The sequence below is a fragment of the Eretmochelys imbricata genome, chromosome 4, assembly GCF_965152235.1.
Source record: "Eretmochelys imbricata isolate rEreImb1 chromosome 4, rEreImb1.hap1, whole genome shotgun sequence".
Classification (NCBI taxonomy): Eukaryota; Metazoa; Chordata; order Testudines; family Cheloniidae; genus Eretmochelys; species Eretmochelys imbricata.
This window is the reverse complement of record NC_135575.1, coordinates 115,243,648-115,266,407: the sequence shown is the minus strand read 5'-3', so window position 1 is coordinate 115,266,407 and position 22,760 is coordinate 115,243,648. Positions and strand designations below refer to the sequence as shown.

At 38.7% G+C, this 22,760-nt stretch overlaps 1 protein-coding gene across 2 annotated transcripts in view; it reads right to left on the bottom strand.

The window, feature by feature from the left end:
* Positions 1 to 1,312: 1,312 nt before the first annotated feature.
* Positions 1,313 to 22,760, bottom strand: part of TAPT1 (transmembrane anterior posterior transformation 1) — a 98,526-nt gene continuing 77,078 nt past the window's right edge. For both annotated transcript variants that reach the window (XM_077815823.1, XM_077815824.1), the window contains exons 11-14: positions 22,453 to 22,521; positions 19,514 to 19,590; positions 12,587 to 12,747; positions 1,313 to 7,680 (exon numbers count right to left, since the gene is read on the bottom strand). In XM_077815823.1, the coding sequence (XP_077671949.1) occupies positions 7,451 to 7,680; positions 12,587 to 12,747; positions 19,514 to 19,590; positions 22,453 to 22,521 (537 nt within the window). In that variant the 3' untranslated portion in view covers positions 1,313 to 7,450. The remainder of the gene's footprint in view (positions 7,681 to 12,586; positions 12,748 to 19,513; positions 19,591 to 22,452; positions 22,522 to 22,760) is intronic.

Here is a 22,760-nt window from a genome sequence, read left to right as displayed (position 1 = left end):
AGCCCAAGTCTACAGACTCTGGCTCATGCTACAGCACTTAAAACAGTTGCATTGACATTTGGCTCTTAAGGCAGGGGAGAGAGGTGGGCTTTAGAGCCCAAGCTCCAGCCCGAGGCACAACGTTTACACTGCTATTTTTAGGGCCTTAGTACAAGCCCTGAGAGCTTGAATCTGTATACTCCGGCTCTGAAACTCGCTGTGGTAGGTTTTAAAATGCAGTGTAGACATACCTATCAAAGTCAGTAGCAACACTCCCACTATCAAAAGTATTACTGAATGACAGATTATCTAGTGGGCATCAGGTTGATGGATTGTTCTAGAGGTGTGAAACGGAAGACCAAATAACTTGGAAATTGATTTTTTTCACAGTTACAAAAATGAAAATGGGCCCACTAATGGGCTCCCCCCCGCCCTTCCGCTTGCTCTTACTATTTTTAATTTACCCAAAGCTCCATCACTAGATCAGGAACAAGTTTAATCACCTTCAGTTTCCTCTTACATATTCAAACAGCTCAATTTTAGATCCTCTCTGATTGCAGGTCCTGTTTGTGATGGGGAAAACACAACGTGCTACCCAGACACAAAGAATTAACAAGCTCAAATTTACAAGGTGGATAAATTTGTTGCTATGCTAGAGATGAGACAAATGGAAAAGAATTCTTTAGCTTCATAGAAATCTCCACACCATTCACCTGTGACAAACTGCTTAACTTCACACTCCCATGAATCATGTTCATGTGACGCCTTCTAATATGCAGAGGTACCTTTTAGGTTTCATAACTATGAGAGATGGTCTAGTTGCGTAACTTAGTAAGTCAGTTAAGGCCCTTCTAGTGAAAAATAAATTTCAGAAGTCATAGAAGGTCATTTGTTTCTTGAAGTCAATAGAATGAACACAGTCCAGCCCTCTAAAATGCAAACAGTAGCTATTTAAAAGGACATTATGAAGAGGAAAGATCCCTCCATTTAATATTGCCGAAGAAATCAATTCCAATACAAAGTTAGGATTTCATCAGCTGATTAAAAGTGTGCTTGAGACTAGTTTGCTCACTTAAATTACAGTGTGTCCTAGTTTGTAAGGCACAAATATGTCACTCTTTTGCACTCCATTTTAGTAACATTCATGTGGCAGAACAATTTCAGTTGTATAACTTTATATAGGACATGGACAGTTATGAATCAAGTCTATTTGTTTCACTTGTGTCCCGTCCCCTCCACCCCCAAAATAAATTCAAATTTCCTATTTATAAGACAGCACAGCTGTGAATTAGCATTTGAAGTTTGCCATAATAAAGTGAGCACTTTATTAAGATGCGATTTACTGGCATGACAAAAAACAAGTTGCTTTATTAAAACTGTAATTGAAAAAATAGATATTTACAGTAAAGGAAACTTCTTAACAAAATCATACCACTAAAAATGAGAAATTTACACAATACATAAACCCTAAATTATGATGGACTTAAGTTAACAGAATACTCATGATTATAAAACCTACTTTGGCTTGAGGGGAAATTCTGCTTGGCTGATGAACATTTGAAAGGCTGCAAACCTTTTGTAGCTTAATAAAATATTCCTATGGAAAAAGTTTGGTAGTTAAAGACCAACAAAATGCATCTCGTGTGCCCTATCAGTTTTCTATGTATGGTTTTAAAATTCATTTGGCAATTCATTTTAGCTTAAAGACAGCTGGGGCAATCTGGTTTCAATTCTTTTTGAGATACATGGATGCCACATGCCCATTTATTCATTATTTCTCAATGATCTGAAATAAAACAAGACAGGATGACTGAAATTTGCAAGCAAAGAGAATGAAATCCACAAAAATGTAAATAAATGGGATACACAATGCATAGCTGGGTCTGGCTGGTATTTGCCACTGTACTTTCCCTGACTTCAGCAAATCAGTTCTGGGGTTATAAAGAGGAAACATGGTAGAATGTAACCAGATTAAGTTTACAAAGGATGTAGTGCTCTTTCCTTCAAGGTGCAGGTCAGATTAAATGTTCAAAGAATCAATGTTAAGTGTTCAGCCTGGGAACTAACAATTTAAGAGAGCCTGGTGCAACAGCCACCAATGTACTTTACATCCCAATTTGGTGCCTATAATACCAGATATTCAAACAGTCCAACGAAAAGTTTGTGTGCTCACAATTGCCCTCTGATCAACAACCCTTTCTTAAAGGCACCTTTGTACTACTCTGATGCAGCAAAGCACTTAAGCATGTTTTAACTGAGTGAGTGAGTAGTCCCACTGAAGTCACTGACTTCTCACATGCTTAAATCATGCATGACTTACTGCTTTGCTGCACTGAAGCCCAGGTAAGCATCTTCTAATAGCTCCTTTTACTGTCATTGGTGCCAGGTAACTGTCATTCACACTGTAGCTTTTTGTAACAAAAAACAAACAAAAAAGTCAGATTTTACTATTGCTGAAGCCAAACTATTACCTTTTAATTTCTCTCTCAAAATCCACAGGTATTAGTTTGTAGAACATGAGCTAAAAAGTTAAACCTATAACATTTTACTTATTTCTAATAAAATACATAAAAGGGTGCTACCTTTTAAAATATCTTTCCTCTTTTTCCTAGGGCAGTTGATGAGACCCATTTAGCGGTACCAGCCTAATTAAAATTTAAATATGAATTCCCATCTAAAGATATCATTTAGCTAAATAAAAACTTGCTACCAGATCAGCCATGGATAAGGTATATTTATAATTTGAGTACTGGTATATTGTTTTCCAAGTTCTTGCTCATTTCTGAGCTTTATTTTTGCTATATATTCTCTCAGTTACTATTTTTACATGGTTATCTACTTCTTGGTTCATTTCCCTTTGTAATAAAGCTTCACAGGAACTAAGGAGTGCTTTTTAATACATCAGATTTGCACATACTGACAGATTATGTTAAGTATCTGACAAACGTGCTCCTGCATGAATAAAGAAATGGCCATAACATGACATCCATTTTTGGTAGTCACATTTAGGCACTTAAGTTTTATACATCTGCTGAAACTGTTGAACTGTATGCAAGTTAGGAAGGAGATACAGGAGTCTCATTTTATAAACGTACCCTTGGCTCTACAGAGTTTCCTGCCCATCACTTGAGTTATTATATGAAGTTCCATGAGTGGCAAGTGAGTACATCTTAGAAATGCACAAACAGCACTTTGATCTCCACCCGCACAAATCTAGGTAGGGGAGATATTTAAATATATTATAAGGCACTTGTGAGTGCTTTGTAATAATTTTGTAAATATTTTATAAATATTATTCTATTTAAATAATGTCTCATTTATTCCTTCTCACAAGTCATACAATGGCAGATGCTGCACTGCGCCAGGTAAGAAGTCTACCTCCAGCAGACTGCTTGGTACAGTACAAATTACAAGAACACAACTTCTGGCAAAATGGAGCAGTCAGTGGTGTCCATTTAAACACCTGATTGGCTGATCGTTCAGTAGTAACATAAGCCCAGTGATTCAGCACTCTATTAAAGACCACTCAGGGAAAATATTTTCTACTTAGCTATAAGTTAGTTATAAAAACTCTTAACTTCTCCCTCCCCAACTGCATATCTACCCTGTAAAACAGGTTGGCCAAACTACAACTGATCGTACATTTGACTTTCCCCTGCTTGTCTCAGTCCGTCCATCAGAAACATGCTCCTCCTCACCAAGTCTAGGAAAATCACCAAGAGCAGACACACTAGGAAGAGAAAGGATGAAGAGGGTACAATGCAGAGGGGAAAAACAGAGAACAAGAAACTGTAGGAGGAGCCTACAGTGTCAGGTGGTCTTGCAGAGCCCGAGCTACACATCCACACTGCTATTTTTAGCATGCAACTCGAGCCCGTGGGGGTTTGTCTACCCAGGCTGAGAGGCCTGCTCCATCTGCAAAGCAGACAAGCTTATATAACTGGAGACACTCAGGAAAATTAACGTGAATGAACGAAAACTGTGAATTTCAATCAAGTTAGTTGAACTGCATTAAACCCCAGTGTGGACACATACATTCAAAATGAAAGTGACCTTAAAACCAAGTGAGGGCCACAGACCACATATTGCAAATTTAACTGCCCCCTTTTCATCCTTCTGTACATGCTACTTTACCAGATTATATACTGCACCAAACTTTATTAGTGTTGGGGAATAGTCTATCATGTTTGGAGAGGGTAATCTAATAAAGGATTGTGAGTAGAAGGGCAGTTAGAGGGGTGATGGAAGGCTGGCAGTTCTAGGGGGCTGTGAAATTTGCAGGACATGGTCTGTAGTGTACAGTAGTAGCGATATGTGCTTGCAGGTGGAGGAATAGAGGGTCTCTACAGATAGGCATTAATATTTACTTCTAATTTCTTTGCTTTTGTGGAGAGATTTGTCAAGTATATTATGTGTAGCAACCTTAAGTGCTTTGCAATGAAATCTTCTGTTTATTAGTTCCCTAGGTTTTTTTAATGGTTGAAAGGGAGTGGGAAAGACAAACCTGTGGGGGAGTAGAAATGCAGCAACCCTGTTGTAAGATAAAAACTGACATAAATGGGTAGTTACTGAGAGCGAGTTGGTGACCTACCCCAGTCAGTCAGGTTTGGATTGTCTAGTTCCCATCAATCAGATTTGCATTTGCACCAGTTCTAGTTAGCACACCTCTCTAAAAAGTTTTAAGTGGATAGACAGTGTTCAGTACAAACTAGGATGACAAGGAAAAATTTCAGCTAGAGCCCTATTTTGAAGACTTCTATTAAAACATTCTGAAAAGAAAGCAAGTATGTATGGTTTGTATGAAGTACATAAATAATCCAGACATCATAAAAACTAACCCTGCATGATATTTTAGAGGAAAAAAAAGATGTATATCCCATTTTAAGCCCCTGTTAGAACACAATCCTATCTATGGAGTTGCTACCAGTCAGCTGCAAAGTGTGTGCACAGAATAAATGGAAATACAATATATTTAATAAGCTACATTTTAAATGGTCACATATTTACAAATCACATTTCTATAGGAAGGTTTTTTAAAAAATCTGCTATTACTGCAACTAACTTTTCTATCACTAAGAGTTGGGATTTTTTTTTTTTTTTTTTTAACTTTTGCGTTTGACAACACTTTGTATAGTCAGTTCTGTTTGTTTGTGCAGGTCTTTCTTACAGTAAGGGAGGAAAGACACTAGGAACAGAAACATGGAATGTAAAACCACAAAAATTAACAGGATGATATAAGGGCAATTGAAACAAAAAACCTTACTTTTAAAAAAAATGGAATGGATTTCAATTTGATTCTGTCTCTAAACAATTAGCATTCAGATTAACAGTAGGCTGAAATTAGTACATCCTGTGGGTTTGACATGGTGATGAATACAGAAGAACAAAACCAGTATTAAAACCAGGTCTAAAGTAGGCCGCTTGTCCTGTGCTTGCAAAAAATAAGTTCTTCATAGTGAAACCAGAATATGCAGAAGTTACATTGCAGTATTCAAAATTGACAACTGTTGCAAAGAAATCCAGTCTATTCCTCTCCTTTTTTTTAAACAAAGATTACGAAATTGAATTTTATTGAGTTTCACACAAGAAGCACTTATAAAATTGGTACAGAATGTCATTTAACAGATGAAAATCATTCCAAGCTTCCTTTAGCAACTGCTAAATAACTGAAAAATTCACAGATCTGAATTTAATTTTAATGTGTAAATTTCTCAATGAGCATAAAATACACCCAAAATAAAAGCATTTTAGACTCTCCTCTTCCCCTCGCCCCCAACCATTTCAATTGATTCTGGACACTACTGCAGCTGCTGTTGGTGGGAGAGGAGAAGGGGCAACAAGAGGCTCCCTTTAGAGCAGGTGATGTTGACTTGTATGGTAAAGCCATTTTTCATGACAACTTCACATTCTGATCAGTTTCATAACATTATTTGTGTACATTTCTCTCTTCTGTCATATTAATACAACTCTGCAGATTTTAGGAATTAGCATGTATTCTTCCACATTTCGTACTCATAAATCAAATATTAAATTTTGGCTTTTCCACTCTAATAGATTACAAATTAGTTAATAAAAAAATCCTGTGGTCTGTTCATCACTGAAATATCTGTATCACATCAAAAATCCAAAATAAAATTCGAAGGGAAATAATTTAGCAGACATCAACTTAAATCTTTTGAAAGGTTTTTGAAAATAGAGGTTAATGTTATATTTTAACAACAAATGTAGGATTCATCACTGGATGAAAGATTGTCTTTTGATTCAGTTCTCTAGCCTAGTTATTGAGCTGAAATGCAATTCATTCTTGAGGGATTCAAAGTGCCTTTCATCAATTCCCCCAACCTTGCCACACACACCAGAAATTAAGATGCATTATACTTCATAAAACCAAGCGTTTCATAACAAAGCTATTCACATCTACTTAAGTTTGCTTAAAATCCACCAATTAAAATGGACACTTCTGATTTTCTGTTTAAATTTCTATGGGCAATTTTTCCAGCTAAGTTAATATACAGATGCCATTTTTATCAACTTGTTTAAACCAAAATGTAGTGAGTAATTATTTCTTCCATTGCATTGGAATTATCTGGAATTAATGCAACACTGGTGTTGCTGGCTGCAGTTCACACTACCTTTTCTCAATATAAAGAAGAGTCACTTTGTAACAAAATGTTTCCCATTGCAAAAAACAAGCCTCAGCTTTTTTTTAAAAAAGCCTTTCATATAGCATTTATAAATGTATATAGTTTGCCTTGCAGAACACATTGTTATTGAACAGAAAAATGATGAAGCTGTGTTTGCCCAGTTATGTGGAACCTTTATTGTATTTCTCTGTATTTGTGATCCATTTCCCTTGCTGGTTTAGATTTTAGATAAAATACTATGCAGTAGGTCTTTCATTTAAGATACTGTAGTATTTTATTCTAATTCTGATACATCTTCAAAGATTTTTCTGGTGACAAGAATAATTATCTTGACTTACTGTTTAATCTACCAGTGCTTTTTTATGTACTCGTTGATAAGTACAAGTTTTGAAATCTGCAGCTGTTTATGAAAACAACATGAGACTGGAAAGATGAGCTTCCTATTAAAGTTGTCACATATTCCCAGGTATATCCTTATATTGGAGAGACCTTGATGAAAAATGATATATTCTGGAAGCATGGTTTCAAAAAAATCAAAACAGGAGTTTGATTTTTTCAGTCTATTTCCACAACAGCGATACTGTAGCTCTGCCAAATAGACAAGAGGCTCACAATCCATTATATTTTCCAAAGAGCCAAGTTAAAGATTTCTGTTACTTGATCTGACCAGCTACCAAGCCTACTTACTTGTAAAAATTAATATTCATTTGCCATTAATAATTTAAGTTTTTAAATAAATATTTAAGTGCCTTTTTTGGCAACTGTCCATTCTGGTAGCATTTGCTGTCCCAATAGCTCAGTATCCTAAGCACATCTATTCAGAAAACTTAGTCAATTCTATTTCCACAAATAGTAAACCTGTCTATCTCCAACAAATCTTTCTTTGAAGATCTGTGTTTTAATTCTGAATTGTCTTGGCTTATATCTTTATCTTCTCCATCAGGAGTCGTCAGGAATTGATCAGAGTTGCTTGTCACAAGTAAAGATGTATTATTTTCCTTCTGATGTACGGGCTGATTGGTAACTGATGCAGAGAAACTTTCGTCTGTGGAAATACCTGTTGGAAGAGCAGAAAATCAGAATTAAAAAAAGTGTGTTAATTGTATAAGCACATCAATGAATTTGAAATTGACAGATCTGTCCATCATCAAAGCTGCACTGAGGGCTGAGAAAGTTAGCCATGAGAACAATAAAAGTAGTACAAAACAATATGAACCAGTTTTGGAAACCAGATCATAGAATCATAGAATATCAGGGTTGGAAGGGACCTCAGGAGGTCATCTAGTCCAACCCCCTGCTCAAAGCAGGACCATTCCCCAACTAAATCATCCCAGCCAGGGCTTTGTCAAGCCTGACCTTGAAAACCTCTAAGGAAGGAGATTCCACCATCTCCTTAGGTAACCCATTCCAGTGCTTCACCACCCTCCTAGTGAAAAAGTTTTTCCCAACATCCAACCTAAACCTCCCCCACTGCAACTTGAATCCATTACTCCTTGTTCTGTCATGTGGTACCACTGAGAACAGTCTAGATCCATCCTCTTTGGAACCCCCCTTCAGGTAGTTGAAAGCAGCTATCAAAACCCCCCTCATTCTTCTCTTCTGCAGACTAAACAATCCCAGTTCACTCAAAGAAAAGGAGTACTTGTGGCACCTTAGAGACTAACCAATTTATTTGAGCATGAGCTTTCATGAGCTACAGCTCACTTCATCGGATGCATACCGTGGAAACTGCCACTTCAGTTCACTCAGCCTCTCCTCATAAGTTATGTGTTCCAGCCCCCTAATTATTTTTGTTGCCCTCTGCTGGACTCTTTCCAATTTTTTCACATCCTTCTTGTAGTGTGGGGCCCAAAACTGGACACAATACTCCAGATGAGGCCTCACCAATGTAGAATAGAGAGGAATGATCACGTCCCTCCATCTGCTGGCAATGCCCCTACTTATACAGCCCAAAATGCCTTTAGCCTTCTTGGCAACAAGGGCACACTGTTGACTCATATTCAGCTTCTCGTCCACTGTAACCCCTAGGTCCTTTTCTGCAGAACTGCTGCCTAGCCATTCAGTCTCTAGTTTGTAGCAGTGTATGTGATTCTTCCATCCTAAGTGCAGGACTCTGCCCTTGTCCTTGTTGAACCTCATCAGATTTCTTTTGGCCCAATCCTCCAATTTGTCTACTTCAGTGGTTCCCAAACTTGTTCCGCCGCTTGTGCAGGGAAAGCCCCTGCCGGGCTGGGCCAGTTTGTTTACCTGCCGCGTCTGCAGGTTCGGGTGATCGCAGCTCCCACTGGCCGCGGTTCGCTGCTCCAGGCCACTGGGGGCTGCTGGAAGCGGCGGCCAGTATGTCCCTCAGCCCGCGCCGCTTCCAGCAGCCCCCAGTGGCCTGGAGCAGCGAACCACATAGATCCCTCTATATCCACCATATAGGTCCCTCTATATTCTATCCCTACCCTCCAGCGCATCTACCTCTCCTCCCAGTTTAGTGTCATCTGAAAACTTGCTGAGGGTGCAGTCCACACCATCCTCCAGATCATTAATGAAGATATTGAACAAAACCGGTCCCAGGACTGACCCTTGGGGCACTCCGCTAGACACTGGCTGCCAACTAGACATGGAGCCATTGATCACTATCCGTTGAGCCCGACGATCTAGCCAGCTTTCTATCCACCTTACAGTCCATTCATACAGCCCATACTTCTTTAACTTGCTGGCAAGAATACTGTGGGAGACCGTATCAAAAGCTTTGCTCAAGTCAAGGAATAACACGTCCACTGCTTTCCCCTCATCCACAGGGCCAGTTATCTCATCATAGAAGGCAATTAGATTAGTCAGGCATGATTTGCCCTTGGTGAATCCATGCTGACTGTTCCTGATCACTTTCCTCTCCTCTAAGTGCCTCAGAATTGATTCCTTGAGGACCTACTCCATGATTTTTCCAGGGACTGAGGTGAGGCTGACTGGCCTGTAGTTCCCCGGATCCTCCTCCTTCCCTTTTGATACTTCTGAATATCCTGTCCAAACCACTTCACTTTTTGTTACCACTGCCATTAGGATCCTAGAATGCTTATTAATGCAATAAAATATTGTGTATGAATTTCCATTAACGTTGTGATACAAATTCAGCAAAATGAAGTCCAGGAAAGCCAGGAGTATACCACATGTCATCCAATATTGAGGAACAATGGGATGCAATAAAACAAGATGATAAAAGGTCATGATCATTGTGGCATGTTACTGAAAGCCATATGGTAGGCTTCTGGTTTACTTTCCTGTTTTTGATGGTTTGTGTAATAAGACTGTTTACTCCACCCATCCCATCTGAAGCCAGTTGAAATGATCCCAATCAACAGTAGTAACAGATCTGATTTCTGTGAAAGAATCTACTTATGTTACCAGTGACAGGATTGTATCCCAAAGTATCTGCACAGGAAAGCTGGATGCCCTAAGTTTTATCCCACAGAGAAAGCTCAGATATGGTAAAATAATTAATGTATGTATTTGTATGGCATCTAATCCCAAAATATCTTCATGAACCCCCTGATTTGTTAGGATTCCTTCTTTTTGTTTCCATAGAACTGAACACTGGGTTTATTAATACAATTTTTAAAAAGTGTATGAACACTTAATACATTTCTGTGCTGCATTAAAATATAATGTTTGAAACAGCTGAAACTGCATGATTTGCCCCACCCTAAAAGGAACTTGGCAGGAAGAGCAACAAAGGTATTTTTTGCTCCTCTTAGAAACAAGGTAACTGATAACTGACATATTTTAAGGGAGTTTTTGAAAAACATCTGCCTTGGTTTGAGAAGCTGTTTTAAGACCCAGCCAAGAGAACATTATCTGACAAAAGTAATAAACATCAAAATAGGGGTTTGCAACAGAAATATTGCAGCAATGTGTAAAACAATATCATTACTTGTTCCAGACAACTACTTTATAAAGCAGCTTCTTTATCATATCACCTCTTCCAGTCATTTGTATATTTTTTAGGAAAATAACCAATCTTTGGAGTAATTTAATAAAGTCCTGTATAACTAAAACATAATGCACACACCAGGGAAAAACAGTCATAAAAGGTTCACTGCAGAGCTTCAATATGTAGGTAGGTATCTTCCCATTGAACAGTTTCCAGAGGAAGCCACTGTTCAATTTAAAAAATGATTACCAGTCTAATTAGTGAGCTCATTCTTCAAGAGTAGTTTCAAACTTTACCAATGATAATTGCAACTGTGTACATTCCTATGAGAAAGGTGCAAACTCTCAGGAAAATAAACTATCCTTATACTGTAGGCTGAAGGAAAGTAGGTTAGATAAATTCCTTGAAACCGGTGATTATATTGCTAGCAATATAGGCTGTACTGTTCAAGCCTATAATTGGGGCACAGAGATTAATCAATAATGCAGAATTCTGCAATAATAATGAATAGACAGGAGAGAAGGCAAGCTAGAAAAATTCTTACATATGATCTGGCTTTATAGGGAAACAACTGTTGTTAAGAGTCACTGTATTTATAAAATGAAGTAATGGCACTGAAGAATTAAGCTTCTTCCACCTTTGAGGATTTTATAGAAGCTGAGAATATTTTTTTAAATGACATTCACAGAAATATATAGGTCTCTGCTTCTTATAAAATTGTGTCATTTGAGGCATAAGCTCTCTGGACTGACCTGGTAAGCTTACTGCTGCTTCAGCTAAAAATAGTCTTCAGAATGTATTTACTGGGAACTGTTGGTAAGTTTTAATGGTCAACCCTTAAAACATGAATTATTAAGTCCCACATCCAAATAAATTATAAAATATTTTATAATTTAAGAAAAAATTAGCACTGTAATACTGTAACATTTTCTAGTGAAAGCTTGGAAAAAGCATCCAGATCTACTGTACATAAGTTTTTTCACCATATAACCAAAAACCCCAATATTATGGATGTAAGCCATTTTAAAATAAATATATGCACTAAATTTAGTCCAATGTGATTTGACACAGTTGAGATATAGGGTTTTATAACTGAAATGCTGATTCTTAACTCTAGTATTGCTGGCAAGACACTATGATGTCTAACAAACACCTTAAATTTCATGCTGTTCAAGTTTTTGGCAAACCTTAGAGCAGAACACAATAAAGCCTCACTGTTAAATTCTCAGGGGCTCCCACTGGATTCTTCCCAGAGACAATATACAATCCAACTTTGTTGATCAGAACAGTGAAAGTTTCTGTTTCCCCCCCATATTATGTCAAAGAGGGATATTAAAAAAACCCAACTAATACACCATTACAATTATTTATTAACAACAGAGGTTTTTTTTAACACCCGATGTTAAAGGTGCTATATATAAACTGCAGAAGACTAAGAAAACCACCTTATATACTACAAAACAAAAAACAAGGAGGCAAATCTCAGATCAGGAGAATTAACATTAATCCCACTTAGAGAATGAAAAGCTGCCTGAAATCTTCCTATCTTCATTACAATTTTAAGTAATTGTACCTGCTGCATATCATATTTTGCCCACTTTTCTATAAGAATTCAATGGAATATTCCGTATGAAACGTCAGTATTGTCAGAGCTCAAGCCAAACGTGAAATATCAGCATTTACAAGAAGGTGTTCCTCTAAATGCGCACGTTCATGCACACAAAGTCAGTACTAGCTCTCATTTTTGCTTCCCTACCTCCTTTCCCATACCCTGGTGGAATTTTATTGTAGTGGAGAATATTTAGGTCTGTGAAGGATGAAGCACTGAATAATGGAAAATGAATTCTTCTGTTTACAGAATCGTGCTCCAGCAGCTAGGTGTATGCTCACAGTCCTAACATGTGAACCAAAGCATAGTTATTATGTGGTACAGTTTGGGGTAAAGGTACTGTTGAACAGCAGAGAGGGGAACAGCAGACTGAATATTAAGTTTAATCTGGAAACAGTTTCCTTTTCACTGATCATCTGAACAAGCACTTAAACTTACCTTGAGTAGATTTAAATTTGCTTTGGGGTTTGCTAGGTGGTTTGCCTGGGGTGCTAGTAGGGGGAGGACTGAACAACTTCTCTTCCATTTTTGCCTCCTTTACATATTGGCACGACTTGCCCAACAACACAATGCTGTTAAGGACTTTTAGTGAAATTAACCTGAAAGATAAAAGGGTATATTTACATATTTGCATTAGTGGATGTTCATATAAGAACAGTTTCATGTATGGTTTCTGCTATTTGGAAGGTATTTAATTTGTTAGCTAATCCTTCCAACTGTAAGGCTTTTTCTTATGTCTTATAGAGAAACACCGCCCCCCCCCCCAAAAAAAAAAAAAAAAGGCAGCACAATCATTTGGTTTTAGGCTCAATGTTTTAATGTAAAGGGTTTCATAGGGTAGAAATTTCAAATGTTTCTAGAAGTCATTTGGATCCTAATATCAGTATTTTAGTTACTTAATATCAGTGTTTACTTCATAGAGCAGCTATGGGAATTTCAGTAAATTTTCAATACACTCAGTATCTAAACATCTACTTTGAAGAGCGTATCAAAAATAACAGCAAGTCTGTGATGGCTTTGAAGCATCTCTAATAACAACAACTACTATGTGGAGCTCTCAAACTTTGAACCACCATGGGCCACATAAGGAGTTAAAAGACTAAATCTAATTTCCATAAAATGTCCAAATTGCAGTAGCCCTCAGGTGTGTGGTCCACAGAGTCTACAAGTCCCATCATGCAATATTCCATTTCTATCTGAGTAGCCAGGCTGGGAGTAACATGACCCAGTAGACAGTGGAAACCTAGATTCTTTCTTGCCTCTGCCACAGATCTGCTGTGTGAACTTTGGCACATCACTTAGTTCTCTCTACCTCAGTTTTCCCATCTGTAAAATGGGAAAGAGGCTTTTCTACCATTGTGGAGTGCTTTGAGATTTACAGATGAAAAGCACTTTATGAAAGCTAATTACTACTACTATTGACACAACATCACATGCTAGGACCTTTAATATTTTTAGATTACGCCTCCATATTGAAGATGAAGGCAGCTGTGATTTAGAGATTTGATTTACAGGCTAGTTTGATGGTTCCATGCTATTCTGGGCTCAGAATTTGAGTCTCCGGAACTTGTTTCTCACTCAAGGAGCTGCAAGAGTACCTTTTATTTCTCTCATTAGACAGCTCTACAGCAGTTGTGATAGGGTTTGGATGGAGCCCTATATCCCTACTCAACATTAGGATAATAAATAGGTAGAGAAGAATGTGGGAACCCACTGATTATGGAAATCTTAATAGACATTGTGATAATCTAAGTTCAGAAAATTTGCTGGAAAAAGTGAACGTTTTCAAATTAAAGGCCTTAGAGCAGGTCTAACTTGTGCATTATAAAGAGACCAAAATATACTTCAGTAGCAATGCAACTATCACACAATGCATTAACACAAATCATGTCAAAAAGAGAAAAATGTAGCATACAACATTTCTCTCTCAAAGGTATTTTTATGTAATACATTTTCCTGTAAAAGTAAGTCTGTTTGAGGGATAGGAGGATATGCAGAGCAGACAATCTTCAGTATTTAAAAAGGAACCTCTCACTTTCGTACCCAAGCAACCACAAACTAGATGAAATTAGATTCCCCCAGGTCTGTAACTGTGGTTCTATAAGGTCCCTTCTATTAGGGTAAGAGAATAGGGTGATGTTGTAGTGGGCATCTGCTAGAAACCACCAGACCAGGAGGATGAGGTAGACAAGGCTTTTTTTGGACAACTAATAGAAGTTTGCAGATCAAAGGCCCTGGTTCTCAAGGGGGACTTCAATCACCCTGACATCTGCAGGGAGAGCAATACAGCAGTGCACAGACAATCCAGGAAGTTTTTGGAGAGTATTGGGGACAACTTCCTGGTGCAAGTGTTGGAGGAACCAACTAGAGGCCGTGCTCCTCTCGACCTACTGCTCACAAACAGGGAAGAATTGGTAGGGGAAGTAGAAGTGGGTGGCAACCTGGGAAGCAGTGACCATGAGATGGTTGAGTTCAGGATCCTGCCAAAAGGAAGGAAGGAGAGCAGCAGAATATGGACCCTGGACTTCAGAAAAGCAGACTGATGCCCTCAGGGCACTGATAGGCATGGATCCCCTAGGAGGCTAATATGAGAGGGAAAGGAGTCCAGGAGAGCTGGCTGTATTTTAAAGAAGCCTTATTGAGGGCACAGGAACAAACCATCTCGAAGTGCAGAAAGAATAGCAAATATTATTTAGTTGGGGTCGGCCTGCTTTGAGCAGGGGGTTGGACTAGAAGACCTCCTGAGGTCTCTTCCAACCCTAATCTTCTATGATAGTTTTTCTTTCTACAAAAACATGTCCCTTGCTTTCTCTCCCCATACCGCCTTTCCAAAAACAAGATACTTTCACAGATATGTACTATTATGTTGAAAAATGAAGGGTTCAGGGCCTAATCCAATTCAATGAGAGTTGGATCAGGATGTTGGTGGGTTACAACCCACCCAACTGATGTATTAATACCAGATTTTCATCATGAATTACATAGCAGCTTCCAAGTTTTCTTCTGTCACAGGGCTTTGGGTTTTTAACTACTGGGAGGGCAGAAGTGGGTCAGATTAGTTTACTGTGAATAGCTGAAAAATCATATAAAATTAAATCAAAACGCAAATTACAAATACTGGGTAAAACTTAATATTTTTTATTACATTTAACTATGTAACTAAATAAAGAATTATTGTTTCACCCCATCAGAACAATTTACTCCTTATTTTAGTCTAAATCCTTTGTGATAAAATCTTAAAGCATTATCTAGGCAGTGTTTCTCACATGTCTGTATTATACCTAAATTCTGTCTCTCATATTGCAAATAATTCCACTTATGTAGATTATAATTACAGACACTGAAAGCAGTGTGCAGAACTTGGAATTACTCAGAGGATTTAGGAGATGTACTAATTCTAAACCTGAGATCACAGCAAAAGAATAAAGTCCATTCTCACTTTGAAATTCATATCGTATGACAAAATCTAATCTAATAAACTAAATCCAAAAAAGAAACAGGTCACAGCTGTCTTTATTCATGTTTACTTAACACATCACTATAGACTCTGTCTCATGCCATTTTGAAGGTCAGTGTCCCATTTGGAGCAGAACTGGCAAGTTGAAGTCAGGTGTTTTATTGGTGCAATTTGTTTATTTACAAAGTGTGCACAGGTCCTGTTTCCTTGAATTGGGGTGGTAACAAAACACAGACATAACTTCCTTCCTGCAGAAACCACAGACCAGGCACTTCTGCCCTGTACCCAGGATTCCTGCACTTTGTCTCTCTCTAAGGCCGTACCCAAGTTTTACTGCTGAACACAGAGGGTATGTCTTTTGAGTATGTCTACGCAGCAAAGAATCATAGAATATCAGGGTTGGAAGGGACCTCAGGAGGTCATCTAGTCCAACCCCTTGCTCAAAGCAGGACCAATCCCCAATTTTTGCCCCAGATCCCTAAATGGCCCCACTCACAACCCTGGGTTTAGCAGGCCAATGCTCAAACCACTGAGCTATCCCGCGTCTGGCCTGTGCCAGCTGACTTGGGCTCTTGGGCTGTGGGGCTGTTTCATTGCTGTGTAGACTTCCGGACTTGGGCTGAAGCCTGAGCTCTGGGACCCTCCCACCTCTCAGGCTCCAACCCGAGCCTAGATGTCTACACAGCAGTGAAACAGCTCCACAGCCTGAGCCCTGATGGCCCTAATTGGCTGGTACAGGCCAGCTATGGGTTTCTCTTTACTGTGTAGAAATACCCTTTGTGACCCTGGGAGCCCTTCAAAGCCAGCTGGCTGAGGGGTTTCACCCCAAACTGTAACTCACATCAGGCCTGACACACACTGCCTCAACAAACTGGTGTCATAATATATATATATATCTAAAAAGTGTCACAAATTATATATGAACTGGTGACATGCAGGTCCTGGAAATCATTGTATGATGTATGTATGGGTTGGGTACAAAGTTATAGATGTGTGTTGGAAATGTGTTCTTAAAATATGTGTTGGAAGACAGAGCGTAAAACTCAATCTGCCCTAGACAAAGGAATGTGTATTCACCAGTCTGACTGGCTTGGTTACCAGCAGAAGACAATGGAAGTACATTTACATATAAGGTAAACAAAGCCATCAAGCTAAATGAGCAGGAGAAAAGAGCGTTTAACAATCATGCTGAGGGACAGAATCTGCACCCCAAGAAGCCTTCCTGTCTCTTGAGGTAGACTCTGAAACCAGACAATGGAGTGTGAGTCATATAAGGGGACAAAAAAGATTTTTTAGTTATCCATCATTGAGGGGACAACAGGGTACAGCACCTGGGAAAGCTGGATCCTCTTGGCCTGAAAGGCAAGAGCTGCTGGAAACTTTACATAATGAGAAACTGCTTAGTCAAAATTGTAACTTGCTAAAATTAAGTTTTACTCACTAGAAAGCGCGTTTTGTTTTGTTTGTAACCAGTCCAATCTCTCTTATTCTTGCCTAGTATCACTTAAATCTCTGTATTCAAACTTTTTCTTGTTTTGTTACAAAACTATCACAGTGCTGGTATATTAAATTGGGAGTCTTCAGCTAAACCAACTGGCAGAATCCTGAAGAGTTTGCTGACCTGATACACAGTTGAGCAACAGCAAAACTCTCATTTGCTGAGGCAGAAGGATAACACAGTGGCTCACAATTCTGGGTGTCCTGAGCAGGATGTCAGTCTTCTCTGCAGTATTAACTTGGCTTTGCCTAGCCTGGGTGTGAACAGACACACTGCAAAGACACACTCAAGTTACAATGTCCTCATGGTGCTGCGCTTACCAGTGAGAGTTGCTAGGACTTCTGTGGGCATATCTCAGTTTTATGCTGCAGTAAGATGAGATGCTAACTGTTGGAGAATTTTTAGAAGGCACTGAAGGACTATCAGCATTCAAAGGGTTTATCTTGCATCCTCACTGCAAAGTGGGCTGGTAACCAGCCCATATGAAAGCAGCGCCCAGGCTTTAGTCTATACCACCAGACAGGCCAACTAGCTGGGCCTGAAAGCACCACTCAGCTTGGGTCAGAGGATTTTATATGTGGATGTAAGAATCTGAGTAAGAATCTGGGTTAATGTTACAGTGAAAACATGCCCAGATATTCTTCTAAACCTGCCCCAGCCCCTGAGTTTTATATATGGGAAACCGCTAGCCCAAGCACAGACGCCAACTTTCCAACGTGCCAGGGTTGAGGGGGGGCTCTGAGTCAACCCCTGGCTCTGCCCCAGACCCCACCCCAACCCTTCCCCCAAGGCCCCAACCCCACCACGCCTCTTCCCGCCCCCACTCCACACTGCCCCTGTCTTTTCCCACACAGGTCCGCCCCCTCCCCTGAGTGCGCTGCATCCTCCCTCTCCCCTGCCCCAGACCCTCCTGACTGTATGAAACAGCTGATGGCAGGTGGGAGATGCTGATGCACATGGTCCGCCAGTGGGTGGAAAGTGCTGGGGGTGGGGTGGGGAGCTGATAGAGGAGCAGCCAGTGGGTGCTCATTACCTACCATTTTCCCCCATGGGTGCTCCACCGCGGAGCACCCACAGAGTTAGCACCTATGAGCCCAAGGCTACTTACTGAGACCACATGGGCTAGAAAGGAGAGTCTGGGAATCTACCCTCCTCCTGTGCAGTAGCTCTGCAATAGGTAGGAACCTTAAGGCTTCACCCATACAATACCCTTAATGACTCTCTGGGTGTGGTTACTGCTTGACATCTTTAGCTCTTTCCAGAGTGAGTTTATCAATATGGTTCAATAATCCCCAATGTGCAAGGCAGCACTGTTTGTCATATGATCTTTCAATTTAAAATCTTTTTTTCCCCAAGTTCTTCAGTTTAGCAGTTGAGTGGTATAGGTATTCAGTCACTGAATACAATCATGGTCATTAGCAGTTACATGTCTACTTTGCACACTATAAAAATTTATTTCAATTTTAGTTTTTAAATGCACAAGCATTTTGTATTTACTTGCAGCTTTATTTATTAGTTAGTTAAAAATTGTTTCAGGTGGGAAATGACCAAAATGTCCCCTTAAACTCAAATGAGGCACGCAACTACCTTATCGCGAATGCAGAAGTGCAGCATAGAGAAACTACAAGTATCACAGCAACTTCCACTTGGATTTAGATTAAATATATGTGAGGACCTATGTTTTCTAAGGGCGGCCTGTGTGTGCTCAAGATCAGGGTGACTACCATCTGCTTCATTCTATCCAAATTTGATGTAGTCCTCGAGCTCCTGGCCAACTGCCAAAGTTACCCCCAGCTGAGAAAAGTTTCTATGCCTCTGGTTTAAGCAAACACATCATTATTAATTATTGTACAAGATTCTGTGATGTCTTATGATAAGCTAATCACTGTATTAAATAGCTATTATTATGAATAACTTCTGAAAATGTAAAATAACCCAAGTTTAATTCAAAAAAGAAATATATAAAACACTCCTTATACCCTATTTGACCCAGACATGAAGGATAATACAAGTATTATCCTTTGCAGTCTCACCCAATTTAAAAAAAAAACAAAACAAAACCCTACAATCACTCTTTGCACCCTTCTCCTCCCTTTTAAACTCTGGTCTCATTTTGTTGACCATAATCATAACAACTTCTCACTAACTGAAAAGGAAGGCTCTGAAACCGATGCAAACGTTTATCTGCAAATTGCTCAGTAGTGGATGCTCAGAGTGCATGGCTGTTATTTTTAGATCCAACTATGACTGTTCTGCAATGCATTTTATATAAATTTCACACCTATTGGGCTCCATGGAGAAGTGACTGTATTATGTTTATACCTTAAAACATCAACAGAGCAAATTATTTCTTACAATCATTTAAACAGTAAATACTGTTCAATATTTGCTTCTTTTGTGTTCCACTTACCCACAATAGAAGAGCACAACACAGGCATAAGCCAAGACTCCTTGTACTTTTATTGAGCTTGTTACGACTCTGATGAGCTGTTTTAAAAATAAAAGTTAAACAGTTCAGGCACATAGATTAATAATTAATACAATATTTAAAGAGGGCATTTACATCAAGTCAAGTTTGTGACAAAAAGAGAACATTTATACTAAGAAGAATTAACTTTGTAATGGTCTGTATTCCTCTTGATATTGTTAATTATTCAAGAATTGTCTGAATAAATATTACATGAGTATCTGCTATTGCTTGACTATGCAATAGAGTTGTAATTCTAGTACGGCTGTCGATTAATCATAGATAACTTATGCAATTAACTAAAAAAAATTAATTGTGATTAATCGCAGTTTTAATAGCACTGAAACAAGAGAATACCAATTAAATATTGCTGGATGTCTTTCTACATTTTCATATATATTGTATTCTATGTTGTAACTGAAATCAAAGTGTATATTATTTTTGATTACAAATATTTGCAATGTAAAAATGAAACAAAAGAACTAGTATTTTTCAATTCACCTCGTACAAGTACTTTAGTGCAATCTTTGTCACGAAAGTGCAACTTAGAAATGTCGATTTTTTGTTATATAACTGCACTCAAAAACAAAACAGTGCGATTAATCATGTAATTAATCGCCTGACAGCCCAAAATTCTAGTAATAACTCTACAGTCTGTTGCTATATAAACAATTGATATCAAGTTCAGCATTATGACTTTATTGCAGAATCAAGAAAGAAATGATGGGCTGGAAGAGGATACTAGTTATTAATACAAACATCTGAGGAAACTACCCAATATGTATGTGTGGAAATCACATTAAAGATATTGATGTAGTGAACCAGAATTGTAATGCATCACTCTGCACTAAAGAAAACTTGAGACTGAGCTGTTTTGTGGACTCAGCATGTTATGGAATCTGTCTGCTTGCAAAGTTTGAACATTAAGAAATCACAAGTTTGTTTTCAGTGTAGCACTTAAGGCCCCAATTCAGGAAAACACTTAAGCCTGTGCTTAAGACCATCCTTGTTAAGGATAGCATTTCAGCACATGCTGAACTTTAGACATGTACTTAAGTCCCAGCTTGAATAGGGATGCAATCCATAATGGAAGTCTAAGTAGATAACTGTAGTTATGACCATCATAAATGTTGGTCCCTGCTGAACTTAGCTGGACAAAGTTATCAATAACATTTTTGCTTGATCCCTGCAGGACAGTATTGCAACAAAAAACCCAACAATTTTACATCACTAATCACTCTACCAGTAACATTATGGGACTTTGCTGGTAGAGTTGGTGCTTCTGTCCAATGCCATTATGACTAAGGGCTCATCTACACAGAGAAATTGACCATAACAATGATTGCAGAATATGGTATTCCAGAATAGCTCCCTTTGTAGACACTAGTTCAGAATAAAAGTCACTTTATTTCAGAAGAATTTATGTGCTCAGAAACAACAAAATGCACTAATTATTCCAAAATAAAGTGACTAACTCTGGAACAGCATGCCGACATGGGGGGGACACAGGGAGCTAATCCAGAACAGTTTATACCACAATAGTTATTCTGGTCACCTCCCCTGTGCAGACAAGCCCTAAGCCACTGAACATACCAGTGCAGGGAAGGGCATGATAAGAAAACACTGAAGGTGTTTTATAAAAATTTTCCTACCAAGAGCCTTAAAAACCTGCACTACCGTCAGCTTCCTGGCAGCCAGCTGCTTTTGCTATTCTGACTGAACAATCAGGATACTTGCCAAAAGGAATAAATGTTCAATCACTATGGCGGTAGCCTGTTCCACTATAGCAGCCCAAGTCATTATAAATTCCATAGTAGTAATCTGCATTTAACCCTCTATGCTGGGAGGATAAACACTAACACATATATCAAGTGGTATAGATTTCCTTATGTTGAGTGTTAAGTCAGACGTGTAGCATCATTTAGAGGTGTTAAAATATAAAGAAGTGCTCATTTCACATTCACATAATTTTTACAACAGAATGAGCTGTGCAGCCTAACAACTATACATACATTAGACCTCTCCACAGAAGTAACAATCAAGCCCTCTAACCCTTAGCTCACTTCCTTCCCACATGACTGGGGGTGGGGTGGCGAGGAAGGGAGTTCCAGAATGTCCAAAAGATAAAGAAACTAAGCCCTTTTTGGACCAAGGAGGGGAGTGAATTCTGAAGCTGAGGGACCCTCATGCAGAACAATCTTGTAGTTAAGGCACTGAACTTGAATTTAAGAGATGTAGGTTCAACTCCTGGCTCTGCCACAGACTTCCTATGTGACTTTAGGCAAGTCACTTAATCTCCATGCCTCATTCTCATATATAAAAAGAAGATTATGTTTCCCTACCTCACATACGGTTGTGAGGATCAATTAATTGTTTGTGACCCACTCAGATATTAGGGTGATTGTGGCCATATAACCAAAATAGACAGCTCCCTCTCAGTTATATGAAGAAAACTCCATCAAAAATGTGTAAGTTGATCTCAACTGTGGCAGCAATGGAGAGAGAAACAGAGAGCATTTCTTAGGTAATCAGGTTCCTAACCCATTTACAGGTTAAAACCCAACACCATGAACGCTACCAGGAAACTTAGCAGCAGCCTGTATAAATCCTGGGGCATTTATGCTCCTGACGTGAAGTTACATCTAATAATTATTCACTTTATTCTGCTCCAGCATCAGATTCTATGTGGCCTTAAAATAGAGCACCAAAAATAATACAGTCTCCTGGTGGCAAAGACATGGGTCCTCATCTATTTCACACTGAGTTTCTTCAGAGAAATAAAGCATTTTTCTATGACCTTGAATTAAGCTTTTATCCCTAAGCAGAATTCTTACTAACCACTGAGAGATTTTTGGTCTGAAAAATGAAAATACATGACTTACTAAAACAGCCAATGGGAGAGGAATAAAACCCATTCTCCTGGAAACAGAATCACTGTAATCTGTGTATGCCTGAAATAAATAAATAAATAAATAAATAAATTGGAATTTGTGGCATCTCTCCCCTATTTTACTTGGTGCACATTCTAGGAAGGTAGCAATCACTACTAGCATATATATTACATTGATAAAGAAGCAACTATTTAAATCTGGTAAACGACTGCTTTCACAGAGATCTACATAGATATGCAAATGTAGTTATCTGTTTATGTGTGAATACAATTAACACTAACATGACTGTTAAAATTAGC